The sequence below is a fragment of the Accipiter gentilis genome, chromosome 3 (genome assembly GCF_929443795.1).
Source record: "Accipiter gentilis chromosome 3, bAccGen1.1, whole genome shotgun sequence".
NCBI classification, from domain to species: domain Eukaryota; kingdom Metazoa; phylum Chordata; class Aves; order Accipitriformes; family Accipitridae; genus Astur; species Astur gentilis.
The window spans coordinates 18,102,614-18,126,348 of NC_064882.1; the positions used below are offsets into that span (position 1 = coordinate 18,102,614).

General features: G+C 49.6%; 1 protein-coding gene across 3 annotated transcripts in view; it reads right to left on the reverse strand.

Annotated features, from left to right (window-relative positions):
* Positions 1-17,565, reverse strand: part of PDGFRA (platelet derived growth factor receptor alpha) — a 35,801-nt gene extending 18,236 nt beyond the window's left edge. Inside the window, exons 1-9 of one of the 3 annotated variants that reach the window (XM_049831446.1) lie at positions 17,346-17,565; positions 9,484-9,544; positions 7,756-8,070; positions 4,486-4,749; positions 3,633-3,763; positions 2,083-2,254; positions 1,790-1,979; positions 1,150-1,265; positions 534-660 (exon numbers count right to left, since the gene is read on the reverse strand). In XM_049831446.1, the coding sequence (XP_049687403.1) occupies positions 534-660; positions 1,150-1,265; positions 1,790-1,979; positions 2,083-2,254; positions 3,633-3,763; positions 4,486-4,749; positions 7,756-8,070; positions 9,484-9,532 (1,364 nt within the window). In that variant the 5' untranslated portion in view covers positions 9,533-9,544; positions 17,346-17,565. Of the gene's footprint in view, positions 1-533; positions 661-1,149; positions 1,266-1,789; positions 1,980-2,082; positions 2,255-3,632; positions 3,764-4,485; positions 4,750-7,755; positions 8,071-9,483; positions 9,545-16,831; positions 17,117-17,345 lie in introns of those variants that run through there. The other 2 variants (XM_049831456.1, XM_049831436.1) reach the window with 2 other exon arrangements.
* Positions 17,566-23,735: the final 6,170 nt, after the last annotated feature.

Sequence of the window (23,735 nt, forward strand, 5' to 3'; positions counted from 1 at the left end):
GATAGATAACCTCTCAGGGAAAAACTAGCCTCCCAGTAGCCACAGAAAGAACCAGTCTAGAAGTAGCAAAAATGGGAATAATTACTCCATGTGTCTAAAATACTCTGAAGGCAAAAATTATAATTAGGGGGGAAATAATTACAAATGAAAATTTAGAGGCACAAAAGAGTATTAATGAAGCAGACTGAGCTATCTGTGAAATGAAAAGAACTCCCTGAACGGAGGGACAGTTGCTTCTCGAGATCCTTACTCAAACCGGGACTGTGAAATCTGCTAAGTTCACTTCTTGAACACAAAGCTTTTATGAGAGAAATCTCCTGAATTGATGCATTGTGTCTTCTCCTGCAGGATGCAATAGGAAGGGCACTGACAACCACCCTTGAAATATGAGCAACGTGCCTCTAAAAAGGAAAATATTATCTAGAGCTTACTCACCCTTGATGAGGAAAATGCAGCATGATAACTAATAGTGTTAAGCTAATCAAGGACTAGACAAGTCATAATTTAGGTAAGAAAGCACCCGCTCCTCTTACTTTTTAATGTCCTTGCAAACCAGCCATTCCACATCAGGAAGCGGGGTCCCCTCCGCCAAGCACCTCACTGTCTGCCCACCCGCAGAGCCGTGGTGATCGTCCACGAGGTCTAAGATCAGGGCTGGAACTGAGAAAGAGTCAGGAGTTTGTTAAAGTGTTCGTCAGGGTCTACAAAAAAAACCAGCCTGAAATTTCAAATAAAGCAGGTTTTTTGTCGGTGGTGTTTGGCCAACAGCTTAGCAACAGAGGGAGACCCTCCTTGTCCAGGAGGTCCTTATCTCCCGTAGAATAGAGCGGATCCTAGGCTAGAGCCATGAAAAGGAAGTGCTGTGGTTATGCCACGTCCTCATGTCATTCTAAATGAGCTATCGTCCCCACTGTCAGCTGGAATAACTTAGGCGGGAGGATAAAGTTTCTTTTTGGCTCAAGGCCAGTGCAGAAGTGAAAGCCAGGATCAGGGTAGGAGAGCTCCAAGGACTCGGCAGGCATGCACTCCTCTGGACACCCCAGTTCACACCTTTCTTATCTCCATACTCCAGGCAATCCAACGTCTAAGTGGATCAAATCTTTGCCATGTGCCATCAGTTCTGGTGGGCAAGGCTTTGGGGCTCCTCACCTTGTATTAGCAAGGAGAAGGTGTATCTTTTAATCTCATCTTCATTTTCAGCAACCAAAGTATAATATCCGCTATCTTCTTCCTTGGCCCGGATCAATTTTAATATACTCTGAAACCTGCAGAAATGAGAGGCTTTGTTTGTATTTTTAAAGCAGGCATAAAAAAAATTCGCTTTGATGCAACATGTAATCTGGGTATGTCGCAATTATAATGTAGTGACATGTAGCATTTCTAGCATGCCTTTAACCAAAGTCACTACTCGAGTGGTAAATAACTACCAACATACAACTGAGAAACAAGTGGGCGTAGTTATATTCTGCAGGGATCTGACAAAGCCCTTAATATTACTGGAAATAGCCAGAAATTATTGGTATGGAAACATGTTGGAGGGACTGAAGAGGCTTAGCGCTCAGAAACCAAGATTTCTATAGTTTGGAGAGGATGATGTTATGAAGGGAATAAGATGAGGCAGATTAGGCATCGCCGTTTAGAGTAGAAAACAAAAAAAATATTTTTAAATGCCACTGAGGAAGAAGCAACAAACTGAGGTGGAAAGAGAGAGCGGGAGCAGTGCCCCCAGGTTTCTGGGGGAGAAACTCAAGTCAACATGCGAAAGCAAGGGTCAGAAGAATATTTTTACCTTGTTTCCTGGACTCTGTTGGAACTAGTAACAATCTCAGTAAGATTTTCAATCAGAGTTACATTATCCTTCAACCAGTACATTTTTGGTGCTGGGTATGCCTGCACGTCGACGACAAAGTTTTTGACTTCGTGTAGATTGACAGCTTCCAGAGGGCTAAACTGAGGCTCCAGGTGAACAAAGCCTTTGTCTGTAAATGAAAAAGCCTTGTGTAAACAACGCTGTGCAGCACTTTTCCAGAATGGTGTTTTCCAATGTGTTAATAATTTTTGGACACTAAAATCAGACTATACCATGAACTGTAATGACTACTTTCTTATTTTCCTTAACCTCCTTGGTTGCATGCCGAGCAGTACATTCATAATCCCCTGTGTCTTTCACTGATGCCTCAGGAATGGTCAAGGTGTAAACCAGCTTCTGCGATGGGACTTTGATATCATCAAGTTTTATCAGACCTTTTTCTTTCTGTAGTTTGGAGAAGGAAAAAAAACCTTACTTAAGTAACTGAGCTGAAAGCACACCATTGAGGATCTATGATGCCACTGGAGTGAGAGCAACCATCTAAACCCTGTATGGCAGAAGACTTGTTTACTCAGTCAGGGACGTATTTTTCAGCCACAGGCACAAAAAGTGTCTATAAAAATAGACCCTTTTGGGGGCAGGCACAGAAGGATGAGGAGGTTGAGAGCTCGTATTTTGTTCACTCAAAGCAAATACCATTCAAAATTTGGGTGAGGAGCCTGAAAGAGCATTTTACTGCTTATGCGCTACCTTCTCCTCAGACACAAAAGCCACTTGACTTTTCCTTGTTCAGTTCCTACCCATGAAGTAGGGTGAATTTTTATCCCCTCCACCAGACAAAAAGTAACCAGTTGCTAGATTCTATGTTCTGCCTGTTCTCAAAACAAGAATAATTTATTGGCAAGGAGAAGACTCCTGCGAGTAGAAGGATGGTGAGAATGGTAGATCATGTTATCTTGAGAGGCTGGAACAAAAACTATGATGGCACTAGTTTTGAAAGGTGGCATATAGCAGAGATTATGATGTGTAACATGGAAAATAGAACAAAACCTTCTCAAATAATTTTTCTTCTTGTGCTCTTAACTTACTTAAATAAAAAGTGGGATTTGGGGTCACAACTAGGTACACTTCAACCACCCCATTCCTGCAGTGACCAGACTTTTAACATGAGATACTCTGAAATCCTCCATTGACTGGGACTGCCTCTGATCAAGTTTCACTGAATAAAAATTTTCACTGCAGAAGGATGTTACGCCAGTTTGAAAATTTCCAAGGTTCTCCAAAAGTTTTCTTACTAAATGGTTCTCATTAGTGAGTAATTACACTGACTGTAAGAGTCATTTTAATTTACACCTGCATAAGGAAAACCAATTAAGACTATGGACTTGATTCTTCATCGTCCTTTATTATGCCCAAGAACCCAGGGTTTAAGAAAGCCATTTTAGAAGTTCAGACCTTCAGCAGCAGAGCTCTATGTGTTCAACACATTCCTAGGTCTTTCTATTTCCACAACATTTCTTTTTTTGAACCTGCACAAGACTTGAGAGACAGCATTCCTCCCTCAGAGGATGGACTCTCAGTCATACCTCTCCTTCCTCTCATGCTTTGCATACTTACTAACGCAAACTCTAACTTTTGGGACTGACTTTCTTTTGTGGTAACCTAAAAGTAAAAGAAATTACTTTGTTTTCTCTCCTCAGCTGTCCTTATTCAGAGAAGAGAAGAATATTTTACAACCCCACCTTCTTCCCCAATAAGTAATTACCAACATTCAAACAGAACAAAAGAAAATAAAACAACAAAAAAAAAGAGAGATATTTACCACTTTCCCAGGATAATTCCACTGTAGATTAACCACCTCATTGTCAAAGACCACACAAGTTACTACGATGGTCTCGCCTGTTTTGTAGACAGTTTTAAGAGCTTCAATTTCAACTGGCAGCTGTGAAGTAGCTAAGAGAAGAGAGACAGCAGATTTAGTTTTTAAAAGTATGCAATATTACATGGTGCAATTTCAGGGGGAGATTTCCATTTCACTTCCTCTACTGAGGAATTACCTGGAAAATTCAGGGAAAATGCTGCTGATTTATACCGGTATAAACAATTTGTATTTAAAGCATGAAGTGTATGGGCATTGAGTTCAATCCCACAAAGAAATTATTCATGCATAAAATTTCAATTAGAAGTTCCTATCTCAAATGCCCCTGTAAAAAGGCACTTGGTATAAAATCAATTTCTCATTTTGCTAATCAGTGACTGTCTTTGAGAACCCCTCGCTGGCCAATAAAAACCTTGCTTTCAAAATATTTGAATCATGCTGTTTTTCAGACTACCCAAAGTCCTATGATTTGAAGCGACTGGGAAACACCAATCTTTTAAGTTACGTTTCAGCAAACAGGATGAAAATACATGGATTATGGAAGACTTTTCTTGCAACCACTTGGGAGACAAGATAAAGTTAAGGACACTTTATTCTCATCAAAATTTTATGCAACTGCTAAGTAAACTAGCAACTAAGTACCTGGCAATACTGCCAGAGGAGCAAGGAGCTCATCGTTGCAGAACTATCTGACGTAACCCTGTGATGCTGTGCTAATATGGCTCTTACAGAGTGAGGGAAGAACGGGGCTGAACTTTATTACTTTTTTTTTTTTTAAATGAACAAAACCAAATACCTCTCAAAATATAGATGAGGAATTCATCGGACTTGAACTCCACGCCTTTAACCATTGTTTTGCATGTATATGAGCCCGCAGGGAAATTCCCTATGAAGCCTTGTTTGCTGTCATAGAAAGCATAGACAGCCTTGTCTAAACTGTTAATTAAAGTCACTTGAGCATTTGGGTCACTTGTCCGACAAGGGATAACGGTGGGATCACCTTCTTCTACTAGGATGAACTGGTCTTCTGGTATAGAAGGAACAAAAGGCATGTCTGGGTCTGTAAAAAACAAGAGTTAAATTTACACTTTCTTGTACAAGAATTGGATATCAATGACCGCTTATAGATCGTAACTGAAACTAGTACAGTTCATTACCCCACTTTTTCAGAGATTTCAGGTAGGGCATGGTAATTGCATGCGGTATCTCAGTTTTGCTATTTGATCTGACATTGTAGTGAGACATTTGACCTAAGCACAAAACAGGAAAGGGCTTGGGCTCCTTTGTGACAATTCAGGATGCAGATTGAAAAATACAAATGATCCCTCCCCCCAGAAAATGCTAAGTATTATTAATCCCCTTAGACCTGGTTCTGACATATCTTTTTGTCCCCACTGTAGGAATATCTAGTGACAAAAAGCAAGAAAATCACTTCTGGGTGCAAAAACATTCATGCAATTTCTGAGGACTAAAGTAAAGCTGAATTTACTTTATCATAGACAACTCTATCAAAATATATGTACAGCAAAGAACTCAGGGAAGAATTTGGACTTAAACATTCTATTTTTATGACACAAGATTTTGCACTTAGGTGCAACATTCACTGCACAAAAACATTACTAAAGATCCTGCCTTTTATTGGCACAAATCACTCCTCTTCTTCAGTTAGATGGGGTTTTTTCCCTTTGGTAATAGTAGCTGTCTCCTAACCAATATATAAGCAGAGAAGAAAAAAAAAATCCAAACACTTTCCATGTTAAAAAGTGGAAATCAGTTTCATGTTGTTTATGTTGAACACCATTAAAGCCACATTTCATCAAAAATAGTTCAAGGTACTTATCTTCATGCATTTCTAACATGTCCAACACTATAGTTATGAGACACAGTTAATTATGGTCACAGCATGTGGTTTTCAAAATATGGTATTCAACCAGAAACAAAAGCAAACAAACACCTGGTAGTTTTATTTCTTTTGAAGTCAACAAAATATATGCCAACTTTCCAATCCAAAGTCTGAGTTTAAAACACAATTGCATAATATAGCCAATTTAAAAAGCATAGCCCTCAAATTATCTCCATTTGGCCATTCGCAATAAACAAATAATCCCTGCTAGCCTGAAGCTTCTGTGCAAAGCTTTATAATAAAATTTAATAAATAGAAATCCAAATCCCTCCAACAATAGACTTTCTGCTGCACTGGCAGGCTCTTTGTAGCAATATTCCAAACACAGCGCTCCATCCCAAAGATGCTGCCAACTTCATGTATTCATTTTCCCACTGTAATTTAAAACAGAAACAGGATTCACCTAGTTTGGTTTTCTGTGTGCTGTTAGTGAAAATAGGATATTGTGTGAAGTCTCAACGTAATCCTCCTTGGCTAAAGTGGGTTGCTGCCACCCATTGCCCTCCTAATTCATTGCAGGAAAAACAATTGTAAAGACAAAGTTTATAGTGGAAACAGAAACACCCTCTATAATTTGGAGAAAAGGATATGTTTCTGCATTTATGACATCTTGATGGTTAGTGAGTGGAAAAAATTACAGGGTGTCTCTGCCCTGCAAATCTGGTAGGCTGATGTCTAGAGGCTTTTAAAAAACAAACCAAAAAGCCCTCTTGAAGAAATCTTCCATCTCTTGCCTTTATATTCCTTCACTGAGTGAGTTACAAAACTGCTTAACACCAACAACATCTTCTGGTGATTTGGTTAGAGCTGTTTAGAAATTGAGATACACGTGCCAAAGCCTGCAGCCTCTGCCGAAACATCCTGCTTCAAGAATGAACGTAAACACTTTACATTTGTTGTGGGAAATGGAGAAAAAGCCTTGGAAGAATCACTGTCCTTGAATCACGCATCGTGAAGTGCAGAAACTTAATGCCACTGCAAAACAGCCTTTAAAACAAGTCCCGTTATTGTTTCTTGACTTTTTTCCCCTTCCACAGTCTTCCTTGCAGTGGCAGACGTCATCTCCTTCACAACATACTGCAGTTTTACAGGATGATTTGCAATCTCTTCTTCTCTCTTTTGTTTCCTGTTCAAAATATTTACTGCAAATCTACTGGCTTGATCTTTCCTGGCCCTGTAGTTGTGCCACTCATCCCCTGAACCCCAGCCAATGCCAAGGAAACATCTAGACAGACAGGGCTTTACAAAGGCAGTCGGTTGTGGCTCAGCCGCTGGTGCCTATCTCAGCTATGATAATAAAGATCTTCATCCCACGGATAGCGTGGAAAGCCTTTAAACAGACTTCCAGTCGGAACAAGGGGGTGGGAGGGCAAAGCTGGGGATAGGTACTTCCAAAAAGAAGGGATGCCATTTCTTCTGGGTCCAACAAGTTTTCCACCACTAAAGAGAAAGGCGGCGCAGGACCTGGGAAGGCTGTGTGTGCTTTGAAAATTACAGGGCACTGCATGGTAGCACCATATTTTTAATCTTGCATCAGACTGGCCAGCAACAACACTTCTCATTTCGCTCTCCCTTGTGACAGCCGCCTCCAAGACATCTCTGTTGCTTTATACTTCCCAGGCCCTATGCACACACAAGCTTTTTCCAGTTCTCAGTTCAAGCCTAATTCCAGTTAAGAACGAGGTATGGCCTTCCTCATCTGGCAACTGCTTTAGTGTCAGACATGGCACTGGTTTGGTCAGTACACGTCCCAAACCATCCACCCAAGTCACCCCTGAAAGGACTGCCATTGACGTTAACGCCCACCTGGGGGCCAGGCAAACCCGAAGGCTGGACATGCTCCCACAGCCAAGCTGACCTGGTCACCAAGGACTACTACCTAGCCCCTGGTGGTCAGAAGACCTCAGCTCTGAAGTTGCAAATCCATCCCTCTTCTTGAGAACTAAAACTCTTACCAAAAAAAACGAAAACCGATAGAAGGAAAGAGGAACATATCCGTAGACTCACAGGGGCTGGTCTTGATTTACACGTTAGGAAATGGCCCTGGGGTCATTTATCTTCTTCTGACAGCAAATTGCCACCAGCAATATTCCTCTTCTGAACATCCAGAGTTCAGCTCTCCCATCCAAACCTCCAGGTACAGCTGCGGCATCCCCCACTTACCAGGCACATAGACGTAGATGTCCTTCCCTTCCACTTCCCCATCCTCCACTTGAGTGTGATTATAATAGCAAACATATGAGCCCGTATGAGCGGCTGAGGCATTTCCTACTTCGAGCACCGTCACGAAGAGGCCACTGTTGTTTTCTTCATGTCTAATGTCTATCCTGTGGCTTCCCTCGGTCACTGGGTACTGCCAGCTCACTTCGCTGTCTCCAGAGCATTTGAGCGTGAAATTGGAATTCAGCTGTACCACCATTTCATTCCTATTGGGAACAATAGTCGGCAGAGGAAGCTGGCAGAATGTTAGGAATGGTCCTGCAAAAAGACATGAATAAATAGCATGTGAACACACAGAACAGCCTCAGCACGGGGATGTGAAAGCAAGCAGAGTGGATCCAGAGCAGCTCTTTTTCTGATCATTTCAGACATGCTGATGTCCCAGGAAATTCGCCCTTGTTAAAAGCCAGAGCTTTGCCCACAAGATGGCAAACGGTTTCCCTTTGAAATGCTAAGTGTTTGCTTGCTGACTTCTGTTTGTCAAATCCAGAGGTGAAAGACAGATGTGAAGTTAGAGATGGCTCCCAGTGCACATCTCAGCTTCCCAGCCCCAAACGTGGGCTCGGCGCTGCTGCAGACCAGTGAATCCTGCACCCTGGCTGCTGGGTCATGGGCATCTTACAGCTCCTTCCAGCAATGGTCAGGAAACCAGCAGTTCTGTCAGCCTTCGAGTAAGCTCACAACCGAAAGTTCGAAACCACTTCCCAAGACCAACACCTGCATTTTACATCTGGCTTCTATTTCTGCAAAAGGCCGGAGCAGGGGCTTACACTGAAAATTTGTGCATCGGGTCTACCTCTAGCCAAAATGTAGAGAAGGTTTATAGCCAAATAAAACTGTAATTCACTGAACTAGATGTTGTAGATGGCACTGGTTTTCAGATGCAATCTCCAGTTACAGGCTCAGATTTGCAAGCCTACGTAATTTGTAGGTGGGCTGGTGCAGGTCCAACTCCCAGAAGCAAAATTAGCGGAGCCACACCCTAAAAAAATAGGGAATTCACCAGGGAAACAGACGTGTTGTTTCAGTCTATCGAGTGACCCGTACAAAACAGATAGGGTAGTCCACGATAAACAAGCACTTAGGCCCACGGCGCGAAAGTGGGCTCTGTGCAATAAACCGGCAGCAGGAGTCCAGACTCTCTTTGAAACCAGTTTCTCACTCCTGCACGTGTTATCTCAGTTTACAGGCCCTTTCTATATTTGGCGCCCTGTGGCAAACCCTGCCCTCCCCTCCCAGCACCATTCTCTCGGCAGATGTCGGGAGGCTCGGCAGGCAGCCCCGGCGAGGGCGGTTCGGTGGTGCGGCGTGGGAGGATGCGGGGAGCCCACACAGGCAGCCTCGCCTGCACCACACTGCTGGAGAAACCCCAGTGGGGCAGGGCTGGGACAGCCGGAGGTAGGCAGGCTCACTTTCCCTGCGCAAGGCAGGGAAAACGGGGAGGGGGTTATAGCAGCTGTAGGGGTGCCAAAGTGGCTGGCACAGGCTAGCAAAAGTACTGCCTTCTCCACGGGTCTGGTCTTAGCCTACCGAAGGGAAGGGCAGAAAAACAGTCTGTAGCCAGCTGGCAACCATTTGGCGTTTGTTATTGTGGGCACAATGAAAGCAAGCTTAAATACAAACTTACAAAGGAATAGGAGCGGAGAGGCTTAGAGGACTGAGGAACATTACCTGTGAGAAAACATCCCAGGATCAGGAACGTCCGTGGGGAAGTACCCATAGCTACCACCAACTGAAACAGAAAGGAGAAGGCAAGAGAGAGCCAGTTAATGGACTGACAACAGTATGAGAGGTTGCAGGACCCCTCTCCTGCAGTGCCCTAGCTCAGCTTCCCAGCACTCTGCACGATGCCATGGAGAGAAAGAGCCTGGGGACCCCGGCTCCCACCCGCAGCCCACTGAGGGTCATGCCACCACCTCCCACGAGGTACGCGGGGCCACAGACACATCACCGGCACGGGGAATGCAGCTAAGGCACCATAACCCCTTCTCTCTCCTGCCAGCGTAAGGAGCCAAGTCCTGGAGCATCACCCTTGCAAACAGCCTGCAAGCAGCTCCGATGCCCGCTGCAGCACCCAGGACTGAGCCCACAGAAACACCCCCGCACGGAGGCAGTCCCTCACAGGCATCCCTGAGGATGCAATGGCTTTATGCAGTAAGCTCTGACCTTATAGCTGCAAGCAGTTTTATGGGAGAAGAAGCGTATTTTGAAGCTACTTTTATTACAACTAGTACAATCCTGAGTGATATTTTTGTTTTGCCATTGTACATATGTATATATATAGCTTAGTGAATACAATGTAATACAATAGTGTTTATTGCTTATTTAGCAAGAATTCCCTTGATCGAGAGGCATGCTATTTAAAACATATGCTGAAATCTTCTAATGGAGTAAATCCATGACAGACTGCAGGCCAGCACTGCCACTCACAGAGCATCTCTTCTCCCCAACACTGGAGAATCATAGATCATATGCGATAATTTCTGCTTTCACGCACATAATCCTAAGGCATCAGTCCTGAAGAGGCAACAATAGCAATAAGCATCTATGTAATTTTTGTGCCACCTAACGACATTTCTACTTAAAACCCTCAAGCAGCCTGCTAGGTAATTTCCAGAGGAGAAGCTCCTACAACCCCTGCTCCCATTGAAATCAATGGTCATTTTGTTGGTGACTTTAACAGTAACTGGATTTGGCCCAAAGCCAATTTAGATTTAAAAAAGACTGCACGGAAGAACCTTTAATCTGAAACACAGACCGAGGAGTAAAATGAAAGATGATGTACCAAGATAGGGACTACTTTTCAAAGGTTCTGGAGAGTTTCTATTTACCCTCTGGTATCCAGTTCCTGGTGCTGAGATAGGAAAGCCCATAGGTCCATCTAGTTACTACGACTATGCCAGTGCCATATGGGAGTTAAATGCTTACATCATGCCAAGGACCGTTTCTGAACTAGTCCTGCTTTCCTTCTGCAACGTGTGGAGCAGACAGCATGCCTTTGCGATGCAAAAAGTATTTGACACTCCAATCAAACCTAAGGGTCTCAGAAGCAGGATTAGAAGACTTACAAACTACCAGCCTCAAAAACATGCACAAACTACTTCAGAAATTCAGCTGACAACGTTCCAGCAAAGACAAGGCATTTCGCCTGATTCTTCAATTAGCAATAATTGCCATGTGTTTATGTATCTGTCTCCCACTGATAACAGACTCTTGGATATCAAAGAAGTCCCTCGGTTTCAGCCTCCTTACTCATTTTTATCACATTTATATCCTGAAATTCTTTCTGATAAAGTAACTCGCTGTAAATCTTTAAAGACTTACCACGGTCTGCCTTACTGATCTGACTTCTAGCCTCCCAAGATCCACAAGACAATGTTACCCCACTGTCTGCCAAGTTTCCTTCTGCTTTTTCTCTCTGAAAAGACAGGTCTCTCCCCCGTTTTGTGTTGTTTTTACAGACTATTCAGTGCAAGTGATGCAGCATAGAAGGAGAAAAAACAAAGCTAGCTCATCTCTTGTACACCAGTCTGTAGAAGCTCTGCTGAAGTGGACTTGCACTGTTGCAGAGCTGTGTGTGTAAGTGAGAACCAAAGGCCCATGGCTATACTGCTGTAAGTACAAGTGATGGCATTTCCAAAGTGCTACTTTGAATTTGCTGTCTTGGTTGGGCTGCCACAGAAATCAGTAAGAGCTGAGCGCCTCAATCTACTGTTGCAGTTTAAAAACACAAGGACTTAACTAAATTTGCATTTTTAATTTGGTTATTCTTTCAAAACCCAGAGCTTTGATCTTTCCTCAGTGATCCATTAATCTCATCAAGACCCAGAGCAACACTTCCTTGCTGTGAAAGATAGAATAATGTACTAAGGATTCACCATCATCCCTACTCGAAATCTATTTGAACTGGATTTAGTTGCATCATGCATCTGACTTAAGCGTGCTAGAGTCCCATCACCAGCATATCCTCGCACGTCAGTGCTGGAGGCAAAGTTTAACACGGGTACAATTTCACACTTCTGGGTAAGAAAGCGTTTACTTGTTCCTACGACACCAAGCAGGTACACTTATCGTGTTTTTCTTTATTTACAATCACCTAATTTTTTGTATGCATTTATTTGGCTTTTTTGCCTTCCTTACGGCAGAGCAGCCCTCGTTGTCCCAAATCACCCAGATCTCAGCTCTGAATAAATACATCAGGTTCAGTTGCTAACACCATTCAATCAAATGACAAATTGATGCAACCTCACTGAAGCCAGTAGATTTATGCAAGCTGAAGTCCAGTACTGACAGCACACATACAACGTAAGTTTGAGCCAACCTTAATTCTTTGCATACCTTGAACACTGCTAGCTAAAATAGAAACATGGACGTATATAGTGAAAGCTTGATGATGCCACGAGGGGTTTGCCACGCTTTCTGCAGGGGAGGCTGATTGCCCAGGGTAAAACAGTCATTGCATCTACTTTAACCACTGGGTTTTGAAAGGATCTGACTAAAATCCTGGTATCTCTCTTGTGTGCTTTAGTGATAAAAAGTCTGGAAAATAACATCTGAAAAACTGTTATCAGCAAGGAGCCAATCTTCCAAACACTCACTGCCAAGCGCTGGCTTCCTACCAAGAAGGGTTTCATTGACTGCACCACAGAAGACAAATTAAAATCAATATCCAGAAAGCCAATGGAAATATGTCTGTAGAAAATGGTGGTTTTCCTAGGTGATTGCTCTACATGTCCTAGAGAGAAAGCACAGCGGTGGACCAGGACGAGCGAACTGCTGTAAATCAAACAAAGACCTCTTTCTTTCAAGACAGAAAACTAGCCCATCTACCAGAAGACTAGAGATTACCACACTGATTTCCTGCGAGCTACCCAGTCACGACAGTTCATCTTCTTGGCCACAGGATGGCAATGTTGATCCACATTAATGAACCAAATGTCTTGCCGAGCAGAAGGCAATGCTACTCTCCAACGTAGCAGATGGAATCTAAACTGGGTCTCCTGGACCAATTTAAAATTCAAATTTTGTATATTTTAACTTCATGCAAGTTCACCAACTTAAAAAAAAAAAAAATAGATAAATAAAACCAAACTGGCCCCTATTGCTCTGTATTTACATAAGAGATAGGACAGTAGTTGGATTGCAAATCTTGGCACGTAATGATGTGATTATCCTTGTTACGAGAGGGCTGGATAATTTCAGTGGTGATTTTGTCAGAGTGGCATTCTGTCCTTCTGGGAAGACTGATCTTTTCCAGGAAGAGCTAAGGCCAGCCCAAGAAAAGAGGGGAACATTTCTTCCTTGTGGTATATGTCACTAGCTGAATGTAAATGTTCAGACAGGAACTCCCGAAATATGTCTTGGTTCTCAATTCCCAAACTGCAAACTTAGTTCTCCACAGGAGCGGAGCTGCCCTGCAGTGCTCACAGGTGGGTCTGATGGTTTCACTGGGGGAAGGCTCAAACAATAAATGAAAATTTCTTCAATGAGAAAGACTGGCATATTCTCCTAAAATGAGGCTTGTTCCACATCCAAGTTATTTGCATCCAGCATAGCCTGTACGCAGGAATAACTACGCACCAAGACTAGCCCAGTGCTGGGCTCCTTGCAGAGAGCTTTGCGCTCTGCAGGACACGCGGTGATGGCTGCTACCCGATGTGCCTTCAAGCCAGCCTCAATTCTTCAGTCTAAGCCTCAAGGAAAGACTCCACATGCAGCCTAGGAGCTAAAGGTGGGGAGAAATTCATGAAGTCTAAATTTCCCCAGTCGGTCCAAAGAGGATTTTCCAGACTGTCTCAGCAAACAGACAAAAAGACTGGCACTTCCAAGGAATACATCTCGCTTAGATTCTCGGGATCAAAGCAAAGAACATCTCAGATCGCAACTCAAGTGCTCAGAAGCATTGCATGGAAAAACCAATCCATCTCTGTTGACCACAAGAGCTAAGAAGCCTAGCTGTTGCAAACTTTTCCCCTGGGTGCCCATGCAAAGGTTTATTGGCTTGAAAGAGATGAGTCAAGCAGGAGAGCAAGGCAAGAGGGAGAGAAAGGATTGTTTGCTTACTTGCTTGCTTTTTTTAAATTATCATCAGTTTTTGCCACCACCAGGAAAAAAAACCTCTCAGGAGTCATTCCCTGGTCTTTACAACAAGTGGAGCAAATGTCTTCTATTAAAATTTTCAGAGTTCACATGCAGAAGTAGTGCCATTGTGGCCATGATGATCTAAGGATGCAAGCGAGGCGAGGACTGTATAAAGTTATACATTTCACCCTCACTTTTAGACCAACTGGTATAGCTGGAAATAACCAGCACGGTCTCGGGTATGCAAGACTTTTTCTGTCTATATACATTGTACTCGAATCCTAGCTCGATACTGTAGTACTGTGGAGAGGCATTTTATTAAAATATTTATTACTTCCTGCTTTCTTGAAACCTAATACCTATATATTACTCTCAGAGCCGCATGAAGATTTCCCATATATCAACGAGCAAATAACAGCGAAGATGGCCCCAGCGCCCGACGGCAGCTGGACTGGCACACCTCCTGCCCCTTGGTGCCCGGAGAGGAGTACCAGAACAAGGGGTCTCATTTTAAAGCAGCGGGAGAGCGCCTGCAGGCTGGGAGAGCTGGTGTGCTTGTGGACTGCTAAATCCCAGTGCTTTGTGCGGTCTCATTTTTTCTTCAAACTTTTTTTTCAAGCTTTGAGGTTGGCTAAACCGCTGTTTCGCTGAGGGCCTTTCTAAAATGCTCTTTGTTAACTAGAAGCTAAAACTGAAATCCCTTGCTGGGAGATCTTTCCCTAGCGTTTCTAGACCCAGAGTTAAAAGTGGGATCTCCACAGTTCAGATTTTGATCCGCCAATGACAGAGGAACCTTTGATGCCTGTCTGCTTGCTTTGATCCCCTCCCTTGCCCCATCCAGGGACACGGAGTTAAGGCAGCCGAGCTGGAACTCCAGCTGGGCTCTGCATCGGCCCCGGGAGGGCATAACAAGCCGCCCCCCTTCCCCCGGTGCGCCCCGTCGGGGAGACAGCGGGCCGCCTGCAGCCAGCAGGGACTGGGGTGGAGATGGTTGGGGAGGGGGGGGTTACGTTGACACTCTCCAGCCCCCATCAGGCTGCAGGCGCTTGCCAGACCCTGCGTGCCCGCAGGGAGCCCGAGCGGCAGCCCCCAGGGCGCCGGGAAGGGCCGCGGCTGCCCCTCGGTCCGTGGCCCCCCGGCGGAGCCCGAAGGCTGGAGCCGCTGCGGATCAAAGGCTGCCAGGGGCACCGAGCAAACCTAGCAGGGATGGCAACTCCCAGCCGCTTCGCTGTTTGTCTGGGAAACAATAGGAAAGCCTTTGCCAAGCTGGAGCGATTTTTTTTTTTTTTTTTTTTTTTTTTTTTTTTTTAATGCGAGGTAGCCAGGAAAAAGAAAAGTGGGGCAGGGGAGGTGGAGGGGGGCAGAGCAAAGCCGTGTTTCCCTCCGGGGCTGGCTAATGCTGTTGGCGCTGCGAGCCGGGGCTTCTTCTCCAGCCGCCTCCGTCGGGCGAGGCGCGGACCCCGAGGGCGCGGGGTCCGGAGAGGGGCCGGGCGTCTCGGCGGGGGACAGACGTCGTGCCCGGGCTCGGAGCTGCGGGACCAAGGGAGAGCGACGTGCCCGGAGCCTTGGGGACGGTTCGGCCGGTCCCCACGCGGGCCGAGGCGATGCCCCGTCCGCCCCGGGCGTGCAGCCTCGGGCCCCGGAGGAGCGCCAGGGAGCCGGAACGTTTGCGAGAGACGCGCCGAAAATGCCGTCGAGGGGCGCTGGAAACGTGCCCCCCCGGCGCGGGCGGGGGCCGGGGCATCGCCCCCGCCTCTGCCCCGCTGCCGCCTCCCCGCCGGGATGCGGGCGAGCCCCGGGGGCTGGCGGCTGCGCCCCGGCGCTGCCGCCGCCGCCTCGCTAGATCTGTCGCTGCTGGCTCCAGAAAAAGCTGTCCAAGTCCTGTTCTCTGGAACGGCTCCTGGGCCGCGGGATCCGCGTCCAAAAATGTTGAGCAATGCCGCGGACAGCCAAAAAGCCATTTCCTACTCGCTCCTAGGACTTTTCCAGGGGACTCCAGCCTGGCAGAGGCTGGCAAGCTTGCAGCCTCCGCTCTTGACAAAATCCAAACGGTGGCCGCGAAGACCGTGCCCTGCCCCGGGAGAGGAGGCGGTGGGCTCCAGCAGTCCGGCGGGGCACGCGGCGGGGCTGGCGTTCCCGTTGCGAGAGGGTGCTGTAAGCTGGAAAAGCTCCAGGTACCAGTCCTGCCTAAATTCAGCATCTTCCCTTCGGCTGAGGCGTGTAAAAAGGAAAAAAAAAAAAAAAAAAAAAAAAAGACAGGGCGCGCAGGGACGGAGATCGGTTTGCCTTGGGGGGGTTGCGTGCGTGCCCCCGCCCGCGATCTCGGGGCATTTGGGGCTAGCCGGTCGGGGGAGAGAGGTGGGAAGGGGGATCTGAAGAGGGGAAGGTGGTGAAAAACAAAGGGTGGGGGAAGGGACGGGAGAGCAGCGGCGTGAAGCAAGCAAGGGATGCGAGAAGAGGGGGAGCCGCTTACTTCGCCGGTGCGCGGCCCCCCGGCCCCCCGGGCGGGCACCGCCGCTGCCCGCGGAGCCCCGGCGGGTCGCTCCCGCCCCCGCGGCAGGAATGCGGCGCGGTGGCCCCCGCCGTCCCAATGTGTTCGTCATTAGCCCTGCCCGCGCCGCTCGCCGCCGCGCCCCGACGGCCCGCGGAGCGCCGGCTCCCCGCTCCCCTCCGCGGGGGCCGCCAGCGCCCGCCGCCCCCCGCCGCCTGCGCCCCGCGGGAAGGAGCCCCCCGCCCGGCTCAGAGCATCGGGGGAAAAAAAGGGGGGGAAAAAAAAGAAAAAAAAAAAAAAAGCCCCAAACCAACAACAAATATATGAAGGGGGGAAAGAGAAGAGAAGAAAAAAAAAATCAAAACAAACAAAAAACCAAAACAAAAAAGAAGCGGGAAAAAAGGTGAAAAAAAGGAAAAGGTGGGGAAACTGCCCCTCACCTCTTACCTTCTCCTTTATAATCCGCAGCCCCACTCCTGCAGATTGTAAAGTATCCAAAATATGTCCACGTCTTTTGTGACTTTCCCCGCTCAGCCGCGCTCTTTCCCTCCCGCTCGCCCTCCCTCCCGATCCGACTGTAATGGTCTCACAAACCGCGTCCCGTAATTGATTCAATGTTATAGTCCATCCTTCCAAAACTAATCATTTGCTTTAAGTAAATAGCTGTCAGGAAATGAAGCCCCCCTCCGGCCCCTTCAGAATAAGAGCCGCCCTGGCTCGCCCGGCGCCCCCAGCCCCGCGGCCGGAGGCGGGCGCGCCGGCGGGAGGCTCTTACGCAGGCAGGGGGGCCAGTCTCTGCCTCCAGATTTCACCAGCCTTGCAGGGGAGGGGGGAGGTTAGCCATATGGCAGGGGCGAGGGGGAGGAAAGGGGGAAGCGGAGAGTTTTGCACTGCAGGGGGAGAAAATAAAAAAAAAAAAAAAAACTAAAAAACCCCACCAAACAACAAAAAAACACCCGACCTAAAAAACTTTCATGAAAACTCCGAGTGCTCCCAATTTCATGAATGAGCCTTCCCTTCACAGACCCTCCAGGACGGTGGCTCGGGCGCCGGGCTCGGTGTCCACGGTCACAGTGTGAGTTTATGGCTGGGGAGTTTGAGCTGGAAACGAATTTGCGGCTTCCTCGCGTCCTTTGTACACCGCTGAAGTCGGGCTTGGGCTAGAGAGCGGGACGGACGGCCGTGAGCCAGCCAGGAGCAGGCGGCGCTGAGAGAGAGGGGAGAGAGGCATCACTAACTTTTATGAATGAAAGACACAACGAAAGGTAACCTTCGCCAGGAGCCGGCCCCCCCAAACCCCGCTGCTCCGACGGGACCGACAAAGCTCTTCTCTCCCTCTGCGCCTTTGCTTCGCCCAGCGCGAACTAACCCCGGTAACAGCCGAGCCAGGGGGCACGGCGAGGGCCGGGGGTGCCTGCGGAGGCGAGGGCAGCGCACGTCCGAGCCCGTCCTGTTTGAACACGCTCCAGACGGAGCTTTGATCCCCGCCGGGGAGCCAGCACCGGGTATCTCTGCTTTGTTGGCCGTCGCTATCTGGCTGGCGATAAGGGGCGGCCGGGGGAGCTGCCCTCGCAGCCCTTCTGCTGCAGGCTCCGTGCGGGAAGAGGCGAGCGGGGCCGGCGGGGCGATGCGGCGGCCGCGGGAGAGGGGGCAGTGCAGCCCCAGGAAAGGAGCGGCGCGGGAGGCCCCTGCCCGCCCGCCCGCCCGCCCGCCTGCCTGCCTGCCTGCCTGCCTACCTACCCGCCTGCCCGCCTCCTGGAGAGGGCACCGGCCCGAGAGCTGCGCCCCGGGGCTTCTCCCGCTTCCTCCCCTCCCCGGTCTGGCCCTCCCGCCCCCCGCACCTCTTTTTTCCTTTTAGTATTTGACAAAAGAAAAGTTTGTTCTCGAAGTCAAGCGCCAGGATCCGGTCTTTTTTTCTCTCTCCTAAGCGAAGGGGAATTAAACCTCTGAAGCGAAGATGCCCCGAAGGGAAGGGGGGCAGAAAGGAGACCCGGCTCCCGTGACAAGCGCGCTCAGGCTGAGGTGCCCCGGGCTGGGCTCGCAGGGTCCCCGGCGGCGCTCCCGGCCCTTTGCACGCCCCTTCACTAGGGCATCCTCGGCTCGGGTGAGTGCACAACCCCGCTATTGCTTCCACATGTTCCTCCAGGAAATCATCGGAGTCAGAGCTGTGAGGAGCCCCTGGTCGGAATGCTAACAGGATACCGTAATGCTTGTGAATAAACAACAGGCTCCCAGTGAGTCAAAAGCATGGCAAAAAAAAAAAAAAAAAAACCAACACCAACACCAAAACCCAACAACCAGAAAACAACCCAGGAAAAAAAAAAAAAAACAAAACAAAAAACACCACACCCTGGAACTCTCCACCTGGGGTGGAGGGCGGCGAGAGCACCAGCAGCCCGAACCCCTTAATTTGTGGAGGGAAAAGTCCTATCATCACTTGGGTCGGAGCTGCGGGCTCCCGCAGGCTTAAGCCCCACGAAGATGTGCGGTTCAGGCCGACGGCAGCAACCGCCCGTGAGCTCCGAGGCGATCCTGCCGGGCTCGGGCCGTGATTTACCGGCGTGAACGTATCTGGTTGAACGTGCGGGGAGGTTGAGGTGATTCCTGGCCAAGTACCGTCAGGGTGGGACGTGATGCGAGAGCTGCTCTTGCAAACAGAAAGGAGCAAAAGGAAAGGGGAGGAGGCGCCTTCTGGTTGCAATTACCTGCCTTATTTGAATAATGCCTTTGTCATGATCATTATCGAGCGGTCGTTAACGGCTTCCACGTGGGATCTCACAAGACCCAGCGAAAAATCAAAATTGCAGGCTGGGGGGGGGACCGGCAAAGCTGCTTGCCAGGCCAGGCCGGCGCTGCGGGCGGGGAGCCCGACGGCCCCAGCGGGGACGGGGACGGCAGGGTGCCGTCGCCCAGGGCCCCTCCGGGGGAGCGGCGACACTTTCCCCGACGTGGCTTTCCCCCTTCCCCACGCCAAGGGCCGGGCCACGCCGCGCCGGCCCCACGCCCGCCGCCGCGGGGAGGAACCGGCCGGCGGGAGCCGGGCCGGGCTCTGCCCGCACGGCCAGGGCCGGGCAGCCGCGGGGCCGATCCCCCCCCCCCGGGAAGTGCCGGCGGTGCCTATGGATTGATGCCGCGCAGAGGAGATGGCAGTTCAAATAAACCCACCGGGACGGCTGCTGAGCTCTACCGTGTGGCGCAGGGGGGTCCCGTCCAGGGGGGCGCGGGCGACTTGGGGTTAGCGAGAGGACAGGCTAGGGGTGGGGGGATTTTTGTACCACTGCGGCCCCCTCTCCTCTCCCCTCTCCTCCCGCCTTCCCCTCCCCCGAAGGGCTGGAGCATAAGACATCCCGCTAGCCTGTGTTTATGCGGCAACCGATGCAAGCTGCACATCTTCAACAAAACGGCGGCGCCCGGCCTCTGCCTGTTTATGCTCCCAACCTGCCCCCCCGCCCGGGGGGGGGGGTGTCCCTCCCCGGGCCCGCAGCGGCGGCAAGCTCCGGGCAGCGGGCACCGACGGGGCTGCTTTTGCAGGGCGGCCCGCTCCGCTCTCGGGGGCTTCCAGGGGGGCTGGGAGGCTGCCAGCCGCCCCGCTCAGTATCCCCCCCCCCCCCTCCGAAGGAGTCCCAATTTGCTGCAAGTAATGAGCCCTTTCCTGCCGTTCGCTCCCAAGGGTGAGCCGGGCAGCGTTTAGCTGGCTGAGGCTATTAGCCAGCCTAATAGGTAGGTGGCTCATGTGGGGTCGGGGCGGCCTCCTGCGGGTGGGGGCGGGCGAGAGGGGGTGCCCCGGCTCGGGCCCCGCGGGGAGCCCCGCCGTGGGGCCGCAGCCTTTTGTCTCGGTTTGATTGTCGTTACCAACGTTGCAGCGATGCGCGGTGCGGCGGTGAGCCGCAGCCTGCTCACCCTTTTCACCTTTTGGAGCAGGAACCCCTGCGTGGTGAAGAGCAGCTACGGCCTGGAGCAGAGACCCTCTCAAGCCCCTGAGAGAGGGAGAAAGCGGAGCGGCCTCTCATCGCCTGTCGCTATAAATCTGTGCTCGCATCTGTCGCGGAGGGAGGAGAACACAGCAGTGAGGGCTTCCTGAGACAGAAGGGGAGCAAGTTAGGGGACCGCCAAGCCCCCCAGCCCTCCCCCCCCCCCCCCCCCCCGGGAGATGTGCGCTGGCCGCAGGAGGGCCCTGTGTGCATTTACAGTCCTACCAGGGGTGGGGTTTTTTCTTTCTTTCCCTCTTTCCACAACACTAGATTCCCTCATTTTGTTTGTTCAACAGAATTTGGCTCTGAATAGCAGGGATCCCGTGTCACCGAGAGAACAGGGAGCCAGACAAAAGAAATTAACGTTGCACAGCCTGCCCTCCCCACCCTTTATTTGGATTCCCCACATGGTTGGTTAAGGTAGTTCCCCATGCCCGTCGTTTTCCCACTGAGGCCGCTGCTGCCACAGCGTCGAGCTGTTTTGCTTTCGTTGTTGCGCTTGGCTCTCGACATTAAAAGATGCCAAAACAGCCGTGGAAGCCTTACTCTTTGAAAAACAGGCTTTGTTTTTCCTTCTGCTCCCGCCCTGACTTTTTGACTGGGGCAGGACAAACAGGCGGCTCTGGCCCAGAAGCGGCCCGAGCCCAGTCGAGGGCTGAGGTGAGGCAGCCCAGAAGGCAAAGGCCAAGCGGGTTGTTCCTCCGGCTAGCCCTCCACCGGCGCCCTGCTCCCCGCTTCGCCTTGCCTCGGCCCCCCCCCCCAGCCCCCGGGGCGGGGAGCCCCGGGCCCCGCCACCGCACCGACGGGGCGGGGTGGGGTGGGGTGGGGGGCAGAGCCGCCCTGCCTGCCGGCACCCCCTTGGCCTGGCCCTGCGGCCGCCCTTCGCCGCCGGCCGGCCGGCCGACCGACCGAGGGTTCCCGGGGCAGCCCCGCCGCCGCCCGCGACACTAGAGGGCACCGGAGCCCGCAGCGAGCCCAGCCCAGCCGGGGCACCGCACGTCCCGCCAGCCTTTGATGTCCCTGTTGTTAATTAAGGGATCGACCGGGTCCGTAGAGGATGGTGAAGCGGGGCCGGCCTCCCGTCCCCGAGAATCTGAGGGCTTCATCCCTGCAGGTCCAGCCCTGCAGCCGCTCGGGGGATGTGGCGTGCTGCAAGTAAAGCGGAGAGAGCAATTCCTCCCGTGCCACAAATGAGGAGTTTTCCCTCTGAAATCAAAGGACCTCCTCTGCTGATTCAGCCCAGGTTTGATTTCGGTTCATAACTCCCGAGACCATTATCTCTGCCTTTGTTCTTCCAAGCTGCAGCAATTAATGGATTGCAGCAGGACGAAAACACAGCCAGACCAGGCTGCTTTGGTTCTGCGTCTATTTACTATTAGTACCAGCTTTGCCCCCTCGGGCTGCTGTGCTCGGGACCCAGCCCTGAGTTCTGCACGGGGGAGCTGGCTGCTGTGGAGGCCACCCTGGCCATAGTGGTCACGGCCACCCTGGCCATAGTGGTCGCTGTCATCCTTGACGCGACGGACATGGGCCAGCCCTTGTCTGTGTCGGTGTCAGTCCCCGTGCGTGCCTGGGCTGACCACGTCCACCATACATCCCTCCCACGGGCACGGAAGAGCCAAGCTAGGCTGAGCATCACAAAGTGCCAAACCTGGGAGAGACCCAACGTGTCTGTTTACTGACTACCCTGAACTGCCCACGCTCCAGACATGGGATGTCATTTTTCTGCTTCATCCCACAACAGATTTTCTTCTGATGCTTAGTGATTAACGATACATCCCTTCGGGATGATTTGCTGTAGAATAACTTGAGCCAGGGCCAAGGTTTCTGAATTGTAATTGGCTTTCTAAAAGGATCCCTCTCCTCCCTGGATGTTTCATGCTCCAAAATACCATCACAAACAAAACACTATCCCTCTCTTTCTGTGGCATGGAGAGATTCTGAGCATGGGTCTCCCGCATCCCAAGGATAAAGAGGAGGGAAAGCTGTGAATGCCTCCTAAGAGCCTGCAGAATTGGGGTTTGTGTGGAGACAATGGAGGTTACAGGTTTCACCCAATACTTTCCAAAACAGGTCGACCACTAATCCACCATGAGGAATTGCAAGAATCGGCATCCATGTTGACACAGTCAGCAAAAAGCTCCAGACCTGGAAACGAATTCAGTTATTCCTCTTAGTCATTGAATTCAGTCATTCATTTCACTTTTATTTACCAAGATTATGCTGGAGGCGCGTTGGCAGGAGGTGTGAATTACGTTGTCTTTCTTCTTGCAGCACTGTGTGTTTCCTGTACTCAAACACAAGATTGAGGTTAGCTCTGTAACCCTAATCTGTGATGGAAGAAATCAAGCAGGCGCCATTCGCACCTAGAGCCATTCCAAGAGTGCCAATGACTGAAGCCTGCACGTTCAGCTTGCTTTCTTTAGTTGGGAGACAGGAGGGACTGACACACTGAAAAGCCAGGGGAAAATGTTCCTCTCTTTTCTGTCACTTCTACAAAAGACTGTTTGGGCTTTCCCTTTTGTCTGAGGTCACCAGGTTTCAGTCTGTACTACCTCTAATTCTGCAGGGAGCACTTTCTGCTTCAGTTACATGTTTATTTGCCTGGCTGTTGTTGGCAGTCTTTTAGACTACTCAGTTACATGCACTTCACTTGGGCAAGGTGGTTGCAGAGGGAGAGATGCGAGAGTGAGATGAGAGGAAAACACAGGTACGGGTCCCTTCCCTGCAGGTGTGAAGCTACAGCTCAGGCTTAGCTCAGCCAGGGGAGCTCTGGCATGGCTCAAGAACAGCGGGTACGGCAGCATGTAGGTAGGTTTTGATCCTTGGACTGCTGACTGTTTTAGTCAGATACTCTGGGGTTTAACCTAAATTATCTTTTGAGAAAGAGTCTAATGTGGAAACTGGGCCAGATTCTGCTTTGTGTAAATGTGGTGTAACTCTAACTTCAAGGGAAATATTCCAGATTGAATCTGGTATAATTAAGATTAAAAATTGGCTCTGGAAGTCTTTTCTTTGGCAATAAACTTAGAGAAGTACTGTGAAGAAAAATAATTCAAACCAGAACAATGTTTCAGTGCTCTTTTAAATAACATATGCTATAGGCACTTTGAAGGCATTTGTTCTCCATGGCAGCAGTATTTTAAAACTTTCACTTTGGTTCCACTAACCAAGTTAACCCTTGATAACCAACTGTGCTTAAAATAAGTTATGTACAGAAACTTATCACTTTGCAGGACATTGTCCAAATAACAAATAAACAAAAAAATTCCATTAAAATGATACAATTACTGCTGGGGCAGTAGCAAGCTTCCCCTTGCTGGTGAAGTAATGAATTTCATTTTTCTAGCCACAAGACAGGCATTGCAGTGATTCTGAAT